The following is an 18,379-nucleotide window of genomic DNA, read 5'->3' as shown; positions in this document are numbered from 1 at the left end:
AATCATAAATATCAAAAAGTATACGTATATGTACATAAAAGTAAATTAACCAACACATATATCTTTAAGTTTTTCAGTTTAGAGACTAAGCTGTTTTATTAGAGAAAAGGCATAAAAAATATTTATTAAAAATAATTAAATAAATAAAAACTACAAAAAAGCAACACAAATTGTTAGAAATCATTTTGACAAATGAAGAGGACATGAATTTAAACTTGCTACAAAGAAAAACGGAAGAGGAAAAATACAACTACATACTATATATGATTGTTATTTGCCACAAATGATTATGGCAGCCTTAAAGGTACATTTTAGTAAATAGATCAACATTTAAAATATTTCCATTATTTAACTATGTATTTTTTAAAAACACTTCGGGTTCGTAATTTCTCCTCAGAGTGAATACCTCTTTTGTACAAATCTTTGTTACGTCCTCACGCAGGTACGCCGTTTTCTCCAAACCAGCCAATCACATGGCGCACTCCAAGGAGAGCCACAGTGCGCATGTCGTTGTCGCTGACCGGGTTGGAACGGCAGGTAGGTCCTCCAGGTTTCGCTCCTCTGTCGTTTCTGAGCCGAGCGGTGTTTTTTCCCGGAGATGAACAGCGTGGGGGAGGCCTGTACCGAGCTGAAGCGGGAGTACGACACCTGCTTCAACCGCTGGTTTGCCGAGAAGTTCCTGAAGGGCGACCGGAGCGGCGACCCGTGCACGGAGAGCTTCCGGAAGTACCAGCGCTGCGTGCAGGCGGCCATCAAGGAGAAGGAGATCCCCATCGACGGCGTGGACTTCATGGGGCCCAACAAGGACAAGCCTGAGAGCTGATGGAGGGCTGCTGGGGAAATCCTACAAATGTACGCCACACTGAGCGGGGTCCACGAGGCCCACCGAGCATGCGCAGGAGCGGACAAGCTGCTGTCTCTGGGGTTAGAGGGTGAAGCGGCCCCTGAAAGAGCCGTCTCGTTAATTTTAAGCTTTTCTCTTTTACTGCACAGCTCTGTTCGGACTTCGTTTCTCAGCAGAGACACTTACCGCCCAGTTTTCCTCCAGAGGGCCCAGAGAGCTGCTGTCAGCCCTGAAACTGAGCTAAAACTGTCTGAATCCAATTACTAACCAGCTAAAGCTCCTCCATGACGGCCTGTGTGCGCGTTATGAAGCGGTGGCAGCCTGTAGCTATAAATAGCTCTAAATAAGATGTGATGCTGAAAACTCTTCCGACTGATGTCATGTGTGCAAAACTCAATCTTGCATTGTACGAATGAATTAAAGGGAGCTCGGTGTTGGAGCAGGACACGTGCACATGGTGTGTTTTTACTCTCTCACGGGTCGACGTCTCTCTTTATGTTTCTGCAGGTTTTTCTTGATCATTCGGAGTATTTTCAGTGTTGAGAGCAGTTCTGTCTCATATTCTTGCATTTCAGCGACAGACGTTCAGGTTAAACACGACCAGAGTTCTGAATCGGCTCCTGCTTTGCACTGAAAGCGCTTCGTTCGCTCACATCCCGGTGGAGCTTAGACGTATCAAACCCCTGCCTGGTCCTGGGCTCGGTTTGTGAGGGGTGTACGACGGAGGGAGCTTAATGAGCTCATGAGGCAGAGTCAATGTTTTCAGTGCCCTGAAGGTGGCGCTATTTTCACCATGACAAATGCTTAGAGTTTGAGCTTAAAGTCAGCTGGGAGCACCACACCGACTGCATGCATCCAGCCAGTAACACCAGTAAATGAATGCAGCTGTCCAAACAGGTCATCTGCTGCCAAGATTCAGACTGATGCTACTAGAACACAAGAAAATGAATCAGTTTCATCTGCAGGCTGTTAATCAAGAAGAAGACTCGCTCATTAATTTCACTTTGGCTCGTCGGGCAACAAACTAGAATAGTTTACGTTGAGGCCGCGGGACAGAGAGCGTTAATGTTTAAATGTTTCCCAGCTGGAATGTTAGAGATAAACAGCAGCACTGAGTGCGCTCAGAGGTTCCATAAATGTAGTTATTGTAGTTCCTGCAGTGTGTCTGGTTATTACACCAGGATTTTCTGCACTATTACTCTGTGTGTGGTATTTCACTATAATGTTTGAGCATCTTTATACAACCCAAGTACAAAATAGTTAGCTGTTGTGTAAAATGGACATAAAAGCAGTGCAGTGACTTCAAGTCTCAAACTGTATTTCATTCACAGTAGAACACAGAAACATATCAAACTGTGAACATGAACCATGGTGATAAAAATAGGAGCTCCTTGGGAACATGATGCAGCGACACGTCCGTAAAAGTAGGACAGGTCCATGTTTGCTCTCTAACACCAGTCTGATGGAGGATTCCAGCTGCTCAGCAGTCCTGGCTCTGCTTCGTCCTCTTGTTGCTTTCGTGATGCTCCAGATGTTGTCAGCTGGTCAGAGGTCTGGACTGCAGGCTCCTCTGCTCCGAAGCCGTGAGGCTGGAATAGAAGCAGTCTGCGGTTCAGCATCGTCCTGCTCAAACACAAAGGCCTTCCTGAGAAACATCAGCATGGAGCAGATGTTGCTCTTAAACCTGTTTATACCTTTCAGCACTGATTTTTTCACAACCTTTCCAGATGTGCCGGCTCTGAAAGTGTTCCACAGTTAACACAGTTTGTGTAGATTGGCGATTTTTCTGCTCATGAGTTGCAATATGATGCTTCCAGCTGTTTCTTCTTAACTGTCAGGTTCAGTCTGTCCAAGTGACACAGCATGTCGACCAAAAAGGCCAGATCCATAATCCACTTGAGGTCTGAGAGCTCGGGATAGTCCTTCTCTTCCATAAACAGTTTCACGGCATCCAAAAGCTCAAAGAAGCGAGAGAGTACCCGGCCTTTTGACAGCCACCTCACAGTGCAGCGGCAGGTCACCTGGAAGCCCTTGGTCCAGCTCAGCGATGAGATTCTTGAATTGCCTGTGGTTAAGCGCATGTGTGCGGATATAGTTGACGATTTCCATCACAGGCTTCGTGACGTTATCTAAATTCAATGATTTAGACACGAGTTGCTCCATGTGGATGATGCAGTGGAAATTCCAAAAGTCAGGAATAGTTCGGTCAGCTTTGCACAGCCCCACAAGCCCGTTCACAGATCCCATCGTGGCTGGTGCTCCATCCGTGGCGGTGCAGTTAATTTCGTTATGGGCAGATTTGCTTTTTCAAATGCAGCCATCATGGTTTCTTTCACATCTATGCCACGGGTTCTGTCTTTTAATGGCACAATATCCAGGAGCTCTTCTTTGATCACACAATCGTTTGACACAGACCCTAAAATATTGCCAACTGAGGCTTGTCTTCTATATCACAACTCTCATCCAATGCGACACTAAAATACTCACATGCTTGAAGGTCAGAGTGCAACTGTGATTTAATAGCCGTGTTAATGTCCGATATTCTGTGTTCAACAGTGTGGCGGGACAGTTGGACGTCTGATACCACGCGTTTTAATTTGTTGTTTTCAGGAGACAAGATTTCAACAAGGTCACTGAGGCATTTTTTAACGAACTCCCCTTCATTGTGTGGCTTTTTAGCCCGTGCAATGTTCCAAGCCAGCTGATAGGATGCGAGCGTTATGGTCTCTAACCCCACCTCCGAAGTGGCCCGAGCGAGCCCCAGGCTCCAGGCCCCGATAAGCGGCCGCCAAGGAGTGAGCCGGTGTGTACCTGGACGCCCACCCCCGGACACAAAGAACCACCAACGCACCGATGTCTGAGGGAGTCCGCCACTGGCAGGGGAAGTGGTGGTAGGGGGAGATAGGCCTCCAAACCTTGGAGGGCCTGAGATGTCCCCAGAGAGGTGGCGTCTGACACCCAACCTGACATATAGACACAGACATACAGGCACAGACACAAACATCCATTCCCACCCTCATGCTCTCATATGCACTCACTCCACACTCAACCGACGTGGAGACAGACATAAAGAGACGCTGTACACACGATCACACTCCCCAAGCGTACTCTACGAACCGGGTCTAGGTACTGCCCCCTGGGGGGGGAAACTGCACCCAGACCCAGGTGGTGTTACCCTTTTCCCTGCGGTGGGGAGAGGCAGACCACCCCGACTCCACAGCAGCAGGGAGGCGCCACACTCCAGACCGCAGTCGGACGGCCAACTCCTCCTCCCAGCACCCCCGCCCCAACAGGCAACAGAGAACGGGGGGTGTGAAGACTGCAAACCTCCCTCCACCCGCTCATATGTAGCGTTGATTCATGTGTGTTCATGTGTGTTGGACAGCATTTTTAGCCCCCCAGACACCCACCATACCCTCACCTCGGTGTCACACTCTGAAACGATGTCTAACACTTTGATTAGCTCTTTAAAGGAGTTTAGAGGAGCCAGCTGAGTTTGGCTGCAAAAGGACGCTCACCCACCGGAACCTGAACACGAGTAGAAGGTATCCACGAAAACAGACTTGAAAACAGGCCGTATCTTCTCTCAAACATTTAGTTTGTTAGCATCTGGTTTAAATAAGACTGAAGATAAAAACAAACCCGACGGTCTGTCAGTCTCAGGGGGTAGATGGTTTCCAGCTGTTCATACTAAAGTGCCTAAACTCCCAAATAGTGGAGTCGATCCAGTTAATGTACAATGGGATTATACTGACATCTGTCAGTGCGCCCCAGGGCGGCTGTGGCTACAACGTAGCTGCCATCACCAGTGTATGAATGGGTGGATGACTGGATGTGTGAAGCGCTTTGGGGTCCTAGTAAAGCGCTATACAAATACAGGCCATTTACCATTAATGGGAAGTGAACGGTTCTTCTAGACTAGCTCACAGCAGGCTCCCAAAAGTTCTCCAATTAGGAGAGAGTGGGCCATTAGAGTCAATGCTGATTGAGGATGAACTGAGGGGCTTCGTAGATATGATGCCAAGCTACACTAGAACACTCCAAGCTCTAAAAATATGACGGTGGGACTTTCTCATTTGAAGCTCACTTACCTGGAAATAATTCATTTTTACCATCTAACTTTACATGAACGTTTATCTAACCAAGCTGTACAAAAAGACAGAAGGGGGTCATTTTATTCTGAAGGTGCAAGAAATAAGAGTGAACAGCGTGTATCAGTTTACATTCAAAATGAAGTTCATTGTACTGAACTAAATACAGGAGCATCAGATCAAAGCAGGGAGAGAATGAGCTTATTAGACAAGTGGAAAAAGCTTTATATGTTTCTGAGGTTTACATCAGAGCTGTATAGGAGCATATTTTGGCCACAGTAGGCGTAAGCAGTGCTGTCCTTGCAGCTGTCCATTGCCTTATAATGTCTGATGCATGAATAATGTGGCAGTGGCTTTCGACCGATCCTCAGGAAGTCCCACGTCCTCAGAAACCGTCGCACATTTCTGTGATGGTGTCTATGGTTGTGAAATATGTAGGCAGTAGGGGTGCAACGATATTCGTATCGATATTGAACCGTTCGATACAGTGCTTTCGGTTCGGTACGCATATGTATCGAACAATACAAAATTTGTAATTTATTTTATCAACTTTCCTTCTGACGATGCTGTCTGTGTTGAGCGCTCAGTGAATCTGCGTTCGACTACTCCGCCTAGGGTCGACAGTGCAACCTAGGCGGAGTAGTCGAACGCAGATTCACTGAGCGCTCAACACAGACAGCATCGTCAGAAGGAAGAGCGCAGGGCAAGCTAGCGAGACAGAAGTTAAGCTCTCCTTACAACATGGACCTCCCCCACTCTCATTCAGATCTGGCGTTTGGAATTATTTTGGTTTTCATGTGACGTATGACCCTGAAGGTAAGCAGTCATGGACTAAAGTAAAACAGTATGTTGGATGTGCCATGCAATGCTCGATTACATTGGTGTGAACTAGTGTGTTAGCGCAGTTAGCTCGTTAACGTGTTGGCCGTCTAGCCCCATGCACGGGGCGATCGGCGGTAGCTCGTTAACGGAGATTTGCCGTGTTGTGGCGTTAAGGTCATTTCAACGAGATTAACCTGAAAGCACTAGTGGGAACACAACGAATATGACTGCACATTTACTCCGACATCATCCTAGTGCAAAGACAAGTGGAAGCAGACAAAAACAACAAGCATGCTACTAACTTTAGCCGAGTCATTTAGACAGCTGTTTAATATGCTGCTGAGAATATAGCCCAGAAGAAGCGGATAGTATAGCTTTTATTTTGGAAAGAGACATTTCTCTGTAATAAACTCTCTTTTCCAAAGATGAGTGATTCCTCAATCAGATACAGGGCTCGCAATATCGCTAGCCCGACGTCCCGGAGCTAGCGATTTTTTTTCAGTCGGGCTACCAAAATCTATCTCTGCCCTGCCCGTCGGGCTATTGTAGGAAAAATATATGTCAATGCTTTTGCATTCTTTCAGAAATGTAGCTGGGTAATTATGTCATTGGCATCGGTGAGCCACTGTCAATATGTGACATATTGAAGTCGCGTTTGAATTTGCGCTTGTTTTTTTGCTTTCACTTTGCAATCGTGCGAACTGTGTATAGAGAGCGACAGCACTGATCTGTGAGTGATGAAAATTTGTGCACCAATTCCTCTGACATCGTCTTATTAATCGTTAGCTTACTATGCAAACATGACAAGTGAAATCTCCCGCAGCTTAAACATGTGAGAGGTTGATCGCGCAGAGAATCGCTGAGCTTATGTGAGTACGTGTGTAAAAGCAGCAGGATTTATATTTGACTACGATGACCTGGATGACTGAGAACCTTCACAGACAGATATATATTTTAGTTCTGCTGAGCCAAATAAGACAGGTCAGGGTGAAGAAGTGACAGCCAAAGAAAAGCTTACCACAAAACGGAGAAGTTATGACAAATCAGACTATAAGGCAAAAAGAAAGTGCAGCTTTATGGTTTCATGGACAAAATAATTTCTGTGGCTGCAATATGACGAGCTAAATAACCAGGGCTGCACATAAGTGGTCCGCAGGTGTGCATTCGCTGTCAAAATAAAAAACACGCACAAGGGTTAGGGTTAAATTTAAAAACTGTACTTTTGAGTTAAAATATATATTTATAATTTTAATAAATGACAAATTAAAAAGGCATGAACATTTTTTTGTATCGAAAAAATATCGAACCGTGACACCAAAGTATCGAACCGAACCGAACCGTGAATTTTGTGTATCGTTGCACCCCTAGTAGGCAGGTCTGTTTCCTGCCATCCTTGGTGTTCTTCCATCAGTTTACCAAGGCCAATAAACACACTGACCCAACACCCCCTTTTCACCCACTGTCCAACTGCTTGGTAGAAGCCTTATTAATATAATAATACTCATTATTAGCAGATACAAATACACAGATATTTAAAGCACATTAAAGTGACCAGTGTGCTCTCAGCAATTGACTGCAGCTTAGTTGGGACCTGACTGTGTCTTCTTTATGACGTCATCAGTGAGACGTTTATGTTAGCTGATATGAGACTACAAGCAAGCTTTTTCCACCCAGAACTCTGCGTTAGCCTCTAGCTGCACCTCAAATACCACCGAGCTGCATCATGCATTCTGCACTTTATTTGTGTGCAGGTGGTTTAATAGAAAGTTAACGAAAAGAAAGTCATGCCATGTAGTCTCTTCTGAAAGTCCTAACAGTAGTCACTGTTAGATTTCTCAACAGTCCACAGAAGATTTTCAAGAAAGGTCGTTGCATTTTCCTCCTTCATGACCTCACAACGACGACACTTTGACGCTGTCTGCGGAGAAGAAACAGAAATACCTGTTATTGTCTGGAAGAAGATTGGAACACAACCAAGACTTGAAGGGCAGTTGGAGCATTCAAGGTTTTCACCAGAAACTTCCTACAACCCATAAGTCTTTGGGACATGGTGTAACCAGCCTTTAATGTAATGTTGGAGTACCCCAGGGCTCTATGCTAGGTCCTCTTCAGCTTCTACTCGAATGTTCTGCCTTGATGTTCAAATCAGTGCAGATGGTACAGTAATAGATTGTACAGTGCTGTTAACCAGTAACTGAAACAAAACTTACATCACAGTGTTGAAGTAAATATAGTTGGGACAAAAAGCAACACTGATATCTCTCCACGTGACACAGAAGTCAAAGCTGGATTCCCACCAGAAAACAAAAATTGTTGGGAGGGTAACGTAATCTACCAGCAATGCTCCTCACTGTGGGCTTTAATCCTGTAATGGTTACATTATCATTACAATTCTCACTTCTAAGTACCAAATGTGAACTTGTGCTTAAATAAACGAGCAGTTCCTCCTCTGAAGGAGTCAGTGAGGTGCCTTAAAAATCCCAGACACTAACTTTAAAATTGCATAATCCAATACAGGTGCAGGGGGGCTGAAGCCTATCCCAGCTACCACAGGGCATGAGGCTGGGTACATCCCAGACTGGTCACCAGTCTGTCGCAACCCTACCAGCGGCATGGGTTTGGACTGTGGGAGGAAGCCGGAGGGAACCACGCAGACACACAGAGAACAGAAAAGTCAGAGGGTGGAGTCAAACTCACGACCTCGTTGCTGTTAGGAAACAGCGCTAACAACTGCCAACGTGTTGGCGTACATGTCATCGTCATCAAATTAAAATAAATCTTCCCGGTCCATCACATAAATGTTTCAGAGGAAAGACAAACTTCTTGTTGTTAAGCGTTTAAGTTTTTATTAGTTGTTGTTTTTATTCGTACAGTGACTGAAAAACAACAGAGCGCTTTACATCAAGGCAAATATGTTATAATCCAAGTAGAAAGAAAATGAACACACAACTAAAAGAGAAACAACGTAACTGAAAATGACAGACATGCTAAAAACGTGATAAATATTAAAATAATAAGTCAAATAAAAATAAATATTTGGAGGAAATTGGACTCCATCAGGTTTCTGTGTGGAGTTTGCATGTTCTCTTCGTGTCTGTGTGGGTTCTATGTGTGGGTTCTATGTGCGAGTTCTATGCGTGGGTTCTGTGTCCGGGTTCTATGTGTGGGTTCTATGTGTGGGTTCTGTGTGTGGGTTCTATGTGTGGGTTCTGTGTGTGGGTTCTATGCGTGGGTTCTATGTGCGAGTTCTATGCGTGGGTTCTATGTGTGAGTTCTATGTGTGGGTTCTGTGCGTGGGTTCTGTGTCCGGGTTCTATGCGTGGGTTCTATGTGTGGGTTCTATGTGTCGGTTCTATGTGTGAGTTCTATGTGTGAGTTCTATGTGTGGGTTCTCTGTGTGGGTTCTGTGTGTGGGTTCTGTGTCCGGGTTCTATGCGTGGGTTCTATGCGTGAGTTCTATGTGTGGGTTCTATGTGTGAGTTCTATGCGTGGGTTCTATGTGTGGGTTCTATGCGTGGGTTCTATGTGTGGGTTCTATGTGTGAGTTCTATGTGTGGGTTCTACGCGTGGGTTCTATGCGTGGGTTCTATGTGTGGGTTCTATGTGTGGGTTCTATGTGTGAGTTCTCATCAGGTCCTTTTTTTTGGGAAAGAGCAGCAGCTGTGGCATATCAGCTGATCCAGGCTGTTCCCAATCTTTCTTTGAAAGCAGGGGCAGAAGGTCATCTGTGGGAATATGTTCCAGGTTTGTGATTCTCAGTTTTGCTCTCACAGAATCACACGTGCAGGAAACCCAGTCACAGCAGCTAAACCCTCCTAAAGTCCAGACAAGCTCTGAGCTCGCCGTGACATTCATGAGTGACGTGAGAAGGTCAAAAGCACACGCAAAGAAAATATCTCATCTGTTCCACTGAGCTTCATAAAGTTTTCCGTTTCCAAATAGGAGCTCATTTTAACAAATGGCTTTAATCATAGTTGGTCTACTTAATAAACGACCACAGTATTACTTCATCAGTCCTTCCTTCAGTGGTTACTGTGCTTTACACAGGAAACAACTCTGTATGGCCACAACCTGAGCAGCTCCTGATCTTATAACAGTCATCTCATTAATTAGATATTTTTAACTCCTCACCCGTCCATCCATTCTCTGCCACATGCCTCTCCTCAGCCACCCCCTACATCTTCCGGGGCGACCCTGAGATATTTCCAAGCCAACTGTGAGAGCTCATCACTCTGGGGTATCCTGGCTCTCCTCTGGGCCTGTCGTGTTGGGGTCATGGATTCTCCAGTGCAGCAGATGTTGATTGTAACACCAACCTGTCTAATTGTTTTTAGTCTTTCCAGACCACAACTTTGTCGCGCCTCTCTTTGTTGCACTATGGGACTCCACCACAGCCTCCTTATCATAGGCCACTGACACACAGCTCAGATAGAAAGGAGTACTGGCTCTCTCTCTCCCTCCTAAATGACCCCAGAGGTACTTAAACGTGGCTCTGACCTGGAGTTGGCACTTCACTCTTGTCCAGCTAACAACTGCGGTCTCAGACTTGGACGTGCTACTTCTCGTCTCATACGTAATGCAAACCTCCACAATCGGAGCTGGAGGTCATTGTTCGATGAAGCCATCAGACCACCAAAGCCAACACCCTACATCTCAAGTCTTTCCATGAAATTTCCTTCAAAGTCAGCAGGATGATCAGGGCCTCAGTTTTGAATGCACAGTTTAAAAGAACTCTTACATTAGAAGTAATGTGAATTCCTCTTTTAGCTGTTTCTCATACCTGGTTTATCCTGGACGCCAGTCTACTCAGCAATCTATTCAATTTCTTCCACTTGGGCTCGAGCTCCCACTCATGCGTGAGGACAATAATTTCAGAAGCAAAACATTGCATCGTGGTCCTGGGACAAATCTGCTGGAGGGAGAGAAAGGAGAGAGAGCAAAGGAATGATGCCATGAAGGAAAAAATCACAGCAGTCACAGTCATGCGCAGCTTCAGAAAGCAGCTTTGCATGATTGGCGGTTCAAAATAATCCTTCTTTATCGGACACGTGGCCGCGGTGAACCCCCTCAGTTCATTCTCTGTCTAAAACATGCTGTTTTAGCTCCTCCCTCTTAAAGACCACTGTCCTCTGATTGGCTGCTCCTGACAAAAAGAGGGTTTAAACATCAAGTGGGTGGAGCTTCTGTGCACGAGATGACCATATTAGGGATAAACAGCAGCCTGTAGCCCGAGCTATACTGAACGCACACTGAGCTCATTTATCTGTCAGGGGTGGCTGGAGCTCAGGTGGCAGAGCAGACCAGCCGCTAACGAGAAGGTCGGTGGTTCGATCCCATGCAGCCTGCATGCCAAATATCCTCGGGCAAGATACGAACCCAATGTTGCTCTGAGTGTGAATGTGTATGAGTGTTAGATACTCAGTCAGTACCTGTGTGAATGGGTGAATGAATTAGTTGTATATAAGAACCAGTCCATTTACCATTCATGTGGCAGGAAATGTCATACAACTGAGATGATGGGAAAATACCAAAGACTGAGGAGACCTGTTATTGTGTCGGACCCTGTGGGTCTCTGCAGCTTTCATCATCTGAAGAATTCCCAAAACGAGTTGGGCGACAAGCTCGAAGAAACCAAACGTGTCCATTTTATGTTGAAAAAGCTTTAAAAATGAAAATGTAATTTTGTCACGGTCGTAAAAATGACATCAATATTATATTTTAACTTTTATTTCCTTTTTTAATGATACGAGGATAAAAACGTCCACAAGCCGCGGTGCACAGCGCTGAGGGTGACTGCGTGCACGTGGAGGCCACAGGAAGCCGCTGCAGCAGAGCCACCAACACGGAGCTGCTGCAGACATGACATTTGCTCTGCCTCATGTAGAAAACGTTCTCCTCACCCTGAAGGACTGGACACTGATATTTATGCCAGAGTCTTGAAGGAACCCTGCAGTGTTCCCGACACAGCCAATGTCCCTGTTAATGAAGCTATTCTGTAACTTGACCCCTGACCCCGGCGTCACAGCTGTGCTTGTCTGCTTCCTGAAGCTGCGTTCACTCTCACTCACTGCATCCATCTGTTGCACTGTTACACATGAAATGTTTAAACAGCGGCTCCAGCAGAACATTAAGATCACTGAACACGGAGCACAAAGTGCTTGACCTTTAACCTGAATGTGCACAAGCTGAAGCGATTAGTCAGCGGAGGATCTTTGCCTCTGTGTGTTGTAGTTATTAGTCTCAGGCATTTTTAGCTGCGGGCTGAAACGTGAGTCAGTGCTTTGTGCAGGCACATACCTCGTAGTCTTCCATGATGGGTGTGTACAGGCTGCAGTTCAGCGACAACTGAAGGGAAAGAGAAAGTTAGCTGCACATGTGCGTAACCACCGAGAAGCGGAACATTTTCCAGGTACAAGAGCTCACTGTGTGCTGCAGACTGTGTGCACGATGAAACCCTCTGAGACCAGAAGCCCCCGAAGCCAAGAGCTCTTCAAGTGCGCTTGCAGGCTCAGCTTTCAGCTGCATGCTTAGTGCTAATTAGCAAACAACACTACGGAGCTACAACCACATCCACCCAGCTCGCAGCGCAAATACTTTTAGAGCGGACTCATTTTTCCCGGGACACTGACATCTGCTTACGTCATGTAAAAGAGAGGGTTTTTTTTCCAGGGAAAAAAACTCCTGTGGATTAATTTTGCATGAGTCACAACTGAAAACGATCTGCATGTCTGGGACTCAGAGACGATGCTCATTCTGCCGAAGCAGCTTTCCACAACTCTCAGTGAAAACAACCCTTCCTCCCCTCAGCTCGTCCTCTGTGTGACAAACTTGTTCTTTCTACGCAGAAGTCACTCTGCAGCTTAGGTGTGCGTTAGGTGTGTGCTGTACTTATTTTACATGACTCATCCTCCTCAACAATAAACGCATGCTTACATATCTTCAAGATAAGGCACCGAAGATACTGTTGCAGTTCACAGTTCACACACCTGAGTTCTGTGAAGTGCAGCAGTATGGATTGTAAAGCTGAGCAGGGTGAGGTACGAATCTCAAAGCCTAAAGCTGCTTTTGACCTTCGAGCATTAAAAAGCGTTCACGTCGCGTGATGTTGCGTGATGAAGTGCGTGTGTTTCTAAGTGAGCCATAAAGGCTTGCAGTCATACCTTTTTGGAGATGTTGGAGACTTTCTCCTTCAGGCTCTCGACCTGCACGTAGAGGTCCCTGCTGCATGGTCTTTGGGTGATGGCGATGATGTTGACAGAACACAGAAACACAAACACACTCACGAGAGCTGGCCTCTCCCTCTGCATGGCACAGGCGGCAAAACCATCATCTGCGTCACATTATCCTCTGCTGTCTGCTGCCCCGGCTATCCAAGGAAAAGAGAAATTAATTAAAAGAGGAATGAACATCCAGAAGGACAAGTGTGGTGGAGTTTTGGCAGGTGATGGTTCACTTCGGGGGGAAAAGGTGCGTTATCTGGAGCTGCTGGTCTACACGTGGTTGGAGAGCATGGACTCCCTCTCTTCTGTCCCTTCTCACCCTCCAGTTTTCACTTTCTCACTCCTCCCCCTCTTCCTCCTCCTCTGGATTATTTGCATTTTACTTTCAAGATCCCACCTCTTTTCTCCAGCTGTTTCCTTTGCTCCCAGCGATCCCGAGTGCAGTGTTTCTTCCTCTAAACCCTGCAGGGAACAAAATCTACTCAACACACATCCTGGAGCTTCTCTGTGTTTGCCAACAGTCTGACTGACTAATCATCAAAACCTGCGAGGGCTGCAATTACCTGAGATAAAACATTTTCACTGAAAGTAAAGAGATGGAACCAGTGCCAAAGAACATGTTATATGGAAACAACAATGGAGCGAACGCAGTGAAAGTCATGGCAGGACTTGTGAGGGCGTCAGAGTTTGGTACTGGGACTTGAGCGGTTGGTCGTACTTTGGACCAAGACATGCTTACATCACGAGCTAGAAGTGAGATTATCAGTGTTATGACAACTTCAACACTGACTTCAAATCAAAGCAGCACAGTGCTGAAAGTTAATGAGGTAAATACATGTAAAGGCATTGTGAAATTTATCAAATATTTCCAAACTCTGCTGCAGGCAGCACACGTGGTAATATCAGCAGAAGATCAGCAGCCTTCTCACAGCGTGAAGGAAAAGGTTCAAACGTGCGATACTGTGAACTTAATCTGTGTGTGATTAGGAGCTCCGACCCCCTGATATCAGTGAGCAACAGTTTGATTTTTGTTTGATTTGGATCAGAGCTGGTATGCACATCGAGGAGGCAGTGCGGCGCTGCTGCCAAAAAACTACATAAAGTACACAAACGAATACTCTGTTGGACTTAACAGTAATGGGAGCAGTTTCCGCAATCAGGCTAATGATAAAAACAACAATGATCTCTCAGAGACGGGCGATGAAAGCTTCTGTGAGCTAAGCCCTGGCACATGTCTCGGTGAGGAATTTCTCAGGTCAGTATTGGGAGGAAAGGCTCTGGGAAGTAAAAGCAACATAATTTATGGTGAAAGTTGTGTCTCCTTCAACATAAATGATGATACCTAATAACGTGCCGTGGAACAGCCTGGAACAAGAGCTCCAATTTCTTGGATGCGGAGGATCTGCGTGTAAAGCAGCTGGAATGGCACAACGTTCCTCGTCTCTCCCAGAAGTCTAGTGCTGCTTTTTGCAGATGTTTGCTGTTTGTCATTTAAAGGCTTCATGTTTTAAACTGACACATTTGTGAATCACTGGTTTCGGTTTTGTTCTTAGGGGCTAAGGGACGGTGTCAGCTGAGGGAACATCTGCAAAATCAGCCTGAGACCAGACAGATGTTCCTCGCTCTTCCACCAGTATCTCATACCCCCCCTCATAACATCTGTACAGTTACAACTCACCTGTGTAAGTTTATATTAGTAGGGGTGTGGCCTCTGACTGCCAGATGGATGGTGATACAGGCAGCTCTGCCGGCTGCGGTCTGTTACGCTTCGCCTCAGCTAAATGAGTCCCTGAAGGCTTCAAAATGCTGCTTAGAAGCTGATGAGTAATAAAGACATGTTCCAGGAAACACAGCAATGCCGTGGAGCACATATAGCACATGGACAATGTCCAGCTATATGTAGCGTGTGCTCTGGCTGTCACGGTCCTGGGACGTTGACCCAGTGTTTTTTGTTTGTAGTGTCTGTGCTCCTGCTGTCGTTTCTCTGGTGAAGGTTTAGTTCTTGTTCTCCTTCTTTGTTTCCGTGATCGTTCCTCTGCTCACGCTCGTCTCTGAACACCTCGAGTTCACTCGGCTCACCTCATCAGTAAACACTAGTGTCCCAACGCCACAGGCCGCCATCACACTGCCTCCGCCGTGTCTTACAGATGATGTGTGTGCTTTGGGTCATGAGTTGTTCTGCGCCTGCTCCATTCTTATTCTCGCCATCATTCTGGTAGAGCTTGATTTTGGTCTCATTTGTCCAACGAATGTTGGGGTTTCTGTTCACCATGGAGACGATTCTGCCATCATACCCCTGTTACGTTTCGGTGTTGTCAGTGTTTTGTTTTTTGCGTGACTGTCATGTATTTCCTGCTTTACTTTGAAAGTCTGTGTTATCTTAGTGTGTTCAGTTTACGTTTCCTTGTCTCGTCAGGTCTAATTTGCCCCAGCTGTGTTTCCCTCCTGTGGTCCATTCCCTGATTGCTCCTTCTATGTATTTAAGCCTTGTGTTTCAGTTTGTCATGATCGCGATCTCCCCCCGTGTTGTAAATAAATAGTTTGTTGTAAATAGCTGTAAATGGGTTTTGTCAATACTTTCGTTTTGAGACACTTCCGTTTTGGGAATTTGGTGGAGAGCCTTAGTGGGGGTTTTTTTGTCGTGTGTTTTTTCCTTATTTTTATTTTCCTGCGTTGCACGCCGGTTGCCTAGGCCGGGGTGTAACACCCCACTGGTGTCTTCTGTGGACGTCCTGGTCTTTTTGCGTTGCTGTCTCTCCAGTGCATTTGTTCTTTCTCAGGATGTACAAAGCTGTAGATATCACCCTTCCTAATATTACAGCATTTCTCAAATGTTTTTTCCTGTTTTCACAGTTTAAGGATTTCTTGTTTCACCTACATGGAGAGCTCCTTTGACCTCATGTTGTCTGTTCACAGCAAAATCATCCAAATTCAAGCACCACAACACAAATCAGCTCCAGGCTTTTATCGGCTGAATTGATAAAGACACAACAAAGGATCTGCCCACACCTGAACATGAAGCAGCCTTTGAGTCATTGTCCAGTTACTTTTGGTCCGTTTAAAAAGAGGGTGGCACGTGTTAAGGAGCTGCAACTCTTAACGCCTTCATCCAGTTTGAATTTGGAAACCCTCAAATGAAAGCTGAGAGTCTGCACATCACGTCCATGTCCGTTTTCTAACTATAATTGGAATATGTTTCAACAAACGGGTAAAAACCCAAACTTGTGTCAGTCCAAATATAAACATATATGAGCCTAACTGTATGTTTAGACAGAGAAATGCTAACTTCTTCCTTTTTCATAAATATGATTTTGAAATGCTGCCACTGTAAATACTGACTGAAGACAGAAGTTCTGGATGTACTGTGGAGGGTTCAGATAGTCACGTTCCCTCAGCCTTCCAATGTTTCCTATACTTCACTCTATGATTTAACCTCCTCCAACCGTACATATACTCCTAACTGCCATCATGACCCTACTGTGAAAATGCTTCATCTTATATTTAGTTATATCTGCCACCAGCATTAATTCTTTAACATGTACACAGAAGTTAAAACCAGCTGGATTTCTCATTAAATCTTAGAAATAAAACGAGCTCTTACCAACAGTCCGGTTGTGAGGACGGCTAATGATGAACTGCAGATCAACAAAGAATGCGTGAGAAGGCATGCGGAAACTAAAGGTTAAAGTCGAATAGAAGCAAAACTGAAACTGCACAAATACTTAAAGGAGTAGTGTGCATATCACAGGAGTTCTGTCAGCAGCAGCTCTTTGGCAATCTGCTTTAACAAGCAGGTTCAGGACTGCATCAGGTTTAACTGGCTCCTGTAATCCAAGCTTAATATCAGAAAATGTGACGGCGCTGATGGTGTTGGCATGTGTTAGAGATTTTCTACATTATACATTATAACCAAATCTCTATAATACAATATAATCAAGTAAGCCTTATATTCTAACCAAGTAAACCTTATATTTTAACCAAGTATGCCTTATATTTAGTGTGTTCATATATTTTCACCTAACCAAGTCTATTGTTAAAGGAAAACTGATGCATTCCTTACCTCAGTGTCTGAGGTGTTTGACAGCATGATATAATGATGCATTCTTTTCCTTTAGTGTCTGTGATGTCAGATAAAGCATGATATACTTCTGTATTCTTATCCCAGTGTGTGAAAGATCAGATAAGTTGATTTAATGTTTAACCTCTTCCCTGACAGTTAAAAGAGGAAGTACTATGTAACCCATTTATGCCTTATAAATAAAGCAAGCGAGCCTGTGCTCGGTGTGTGTGTCTTCTCAGAGAGACATTCACCCGTGCGCACGTTTTCTAATTACACTCTGAGTCGGTCTGCAGTTGTCTCATTTCTCTTACTTGTGTTTGAACAAATGTCTACCCCTGACAGCATGTAACCTGGTGTGTGGCAAGATGGGGACTCACAGGTAAGGCAGGTAAAGATGTCACAGATGCCAGAGGCAGGAGGTCGGGCTTTAAAACTCACACTTTTATTTCCTGTATTTCTCAAACTGTCTCAGGTTTACTGGAAGAAGATTTAGTTGAAGTTCCCTTTTTTACCTGTTACCAGTAAGATTCTGGTCCCTGCAGATTGCCACCAGTGCCCTGCAGAAACCTCACAACTCATTCAGCGTTTTATTATGTTTTTAAACATGCATTAGTTTCATATTTTTGATTCTTTTAATAACCAATCTTTCAAGATACAATAATGTAACTGTAAAAGAAAAAACCTTCAACTCCAAGCATCACCAGGGAAGTACATCAGCTAAGGCTTTGTGTTCTCTGACCAGCTGGCAGGTGGCTGTGGGCGGTTGCTGGCAGCTGGTATCGTGAAATTGAGCCACACCAAAACCCCCTTTTGCTATTGCAAGTTGTGTCAGTTGCAAGTAGGTGACAAGGAGGATGCCAACCTGTCTGCAAACATTTGCCAACTGGTAATGAAACTGTGTGTGACACAAAAACTGGAAGTGGAGAATATCTGCCATTAGAAAAGTGTTGGTTTTAGAGGTAAGGCACGTTTTAAAGTTCAACTCCAGTTCGGCGAGTTTCTGCAGATGAGTCGGTGTCTTCCACGCAATCTGTAGGAGATCTGCTAGCAACAGTCGAGCTCTCACAAAGAGGCTTTTGATGCAGAAATCAGTGTGAATGATTCCAGCAATACACATTTTACCTAACAACACGAGATGCTTGTGGGTCGTTCAGTGGCCTTAAAGTCTTTCACACTGTTGCTATGGACGATTTTGAGATAGCAATCATATTTCTTTCCTGCCTGTTCTTTGAAGTATTGACTAAGCTGCAAAACTCGAACAGTGTGTTTTGCTTTAACAGGAGGAAAATTTTAATTCTCCCTTAGATATGCGGATGTAGGCTGCTGGCCGTGCCTCCCTGAG

General features: G+C 45.1%; 2 protein-coding genes across 4 annotated transcripts; one reads left to right on the top strand and one right to left on the bottom strand.

The window, feature by feature from the left end:
- Nucleotides 1-476: 476 nt before the first annotated feature.
- Nucleotides 477-1,297, top strand: triap1 (TP53 regulated inhibitor of apoptosis 1). Its single transcript, XM_085431005.1, has one exon. The coding sequence runs from the start codon at nucleotides 599-601 to the stop codon at nucleotides 821-823; it is 225 nt and encodes a 74-aa protein (XP_085287131.1). The 5' UTR covers nucleotides 477-598; the 3' UTR covers nucleotides 824-1,297.
- Nucleotides 1,298-6,037: 4,740 nt separating this feature from the next.
- On the bottom strand, nucleotides 6,038-16,614 carry il15l (interleukin 15, like). Of its 3 annotated transcripts, XM_085431002.1 has the most exons (5): nucleotides 16,579-16,614; nucleotides 12,918-13,123; nucleotides 12,055-12,102; nucleotides 10,538-10,669; nucleotides 6,038-7,675 (listed from the first exon to the last, which is right to left on the bottom strand). In XM_085431002.1, exons 2-5 carry the CDS (start codon nucleotides 13,062-13,064, stop codon nucleotides 7,568-7,570), a joined length of 435 nt encoding a protein of 144 aa, XP_085287128.1. In that variant the 5' UTR covers nucleotides 13,065-13,123; nucleotides 16,579-16,614; the 3' UTR covers nucleotides 6,038-7,567. The 3 variants fall into 3 exon arrangements, with proteins under 3 accessions (XP_085287128.1, XP_085287127.1, XP_085287129.1); XM_085431001.1 differs by lacking the exon at nucleotides 16,579-16,614 and having other exon boundaries at nucleotides 12,918-13,552; XM_085431003.1 differs by lacking the exon at nucleotides 16,579-16,614 and having other exon boundaries at nucleotides 10,538-10,666; nucleotides 12,918-13,550.
- Between the last annotated feature and the right edge of the window lie 1,765 nt (nucleotides 16,615-18,379).

The sequence above is a fragment of the Copadichromis virginalis genome, linkage group LG14 (assembly GCF_057382275.1).
Source record: "Copadichromis virginalis isolate Kocher_CV1m ecotype Utaka linkage group LG14, C_Virginalis_male_GT1.1, whole genome shotgun sequence".
NCBI lineage: Eukaryota > Metazoa > Chordata > Actinopteri > Cichliformes > Cichlidae > Copadichromis > Copadichromis virginalis.
The sequence above is the reverse complement of the archived record's forward strand: the minus strand, read 5'-3'. Positions and strand labels throughout refer to the sequence as shown.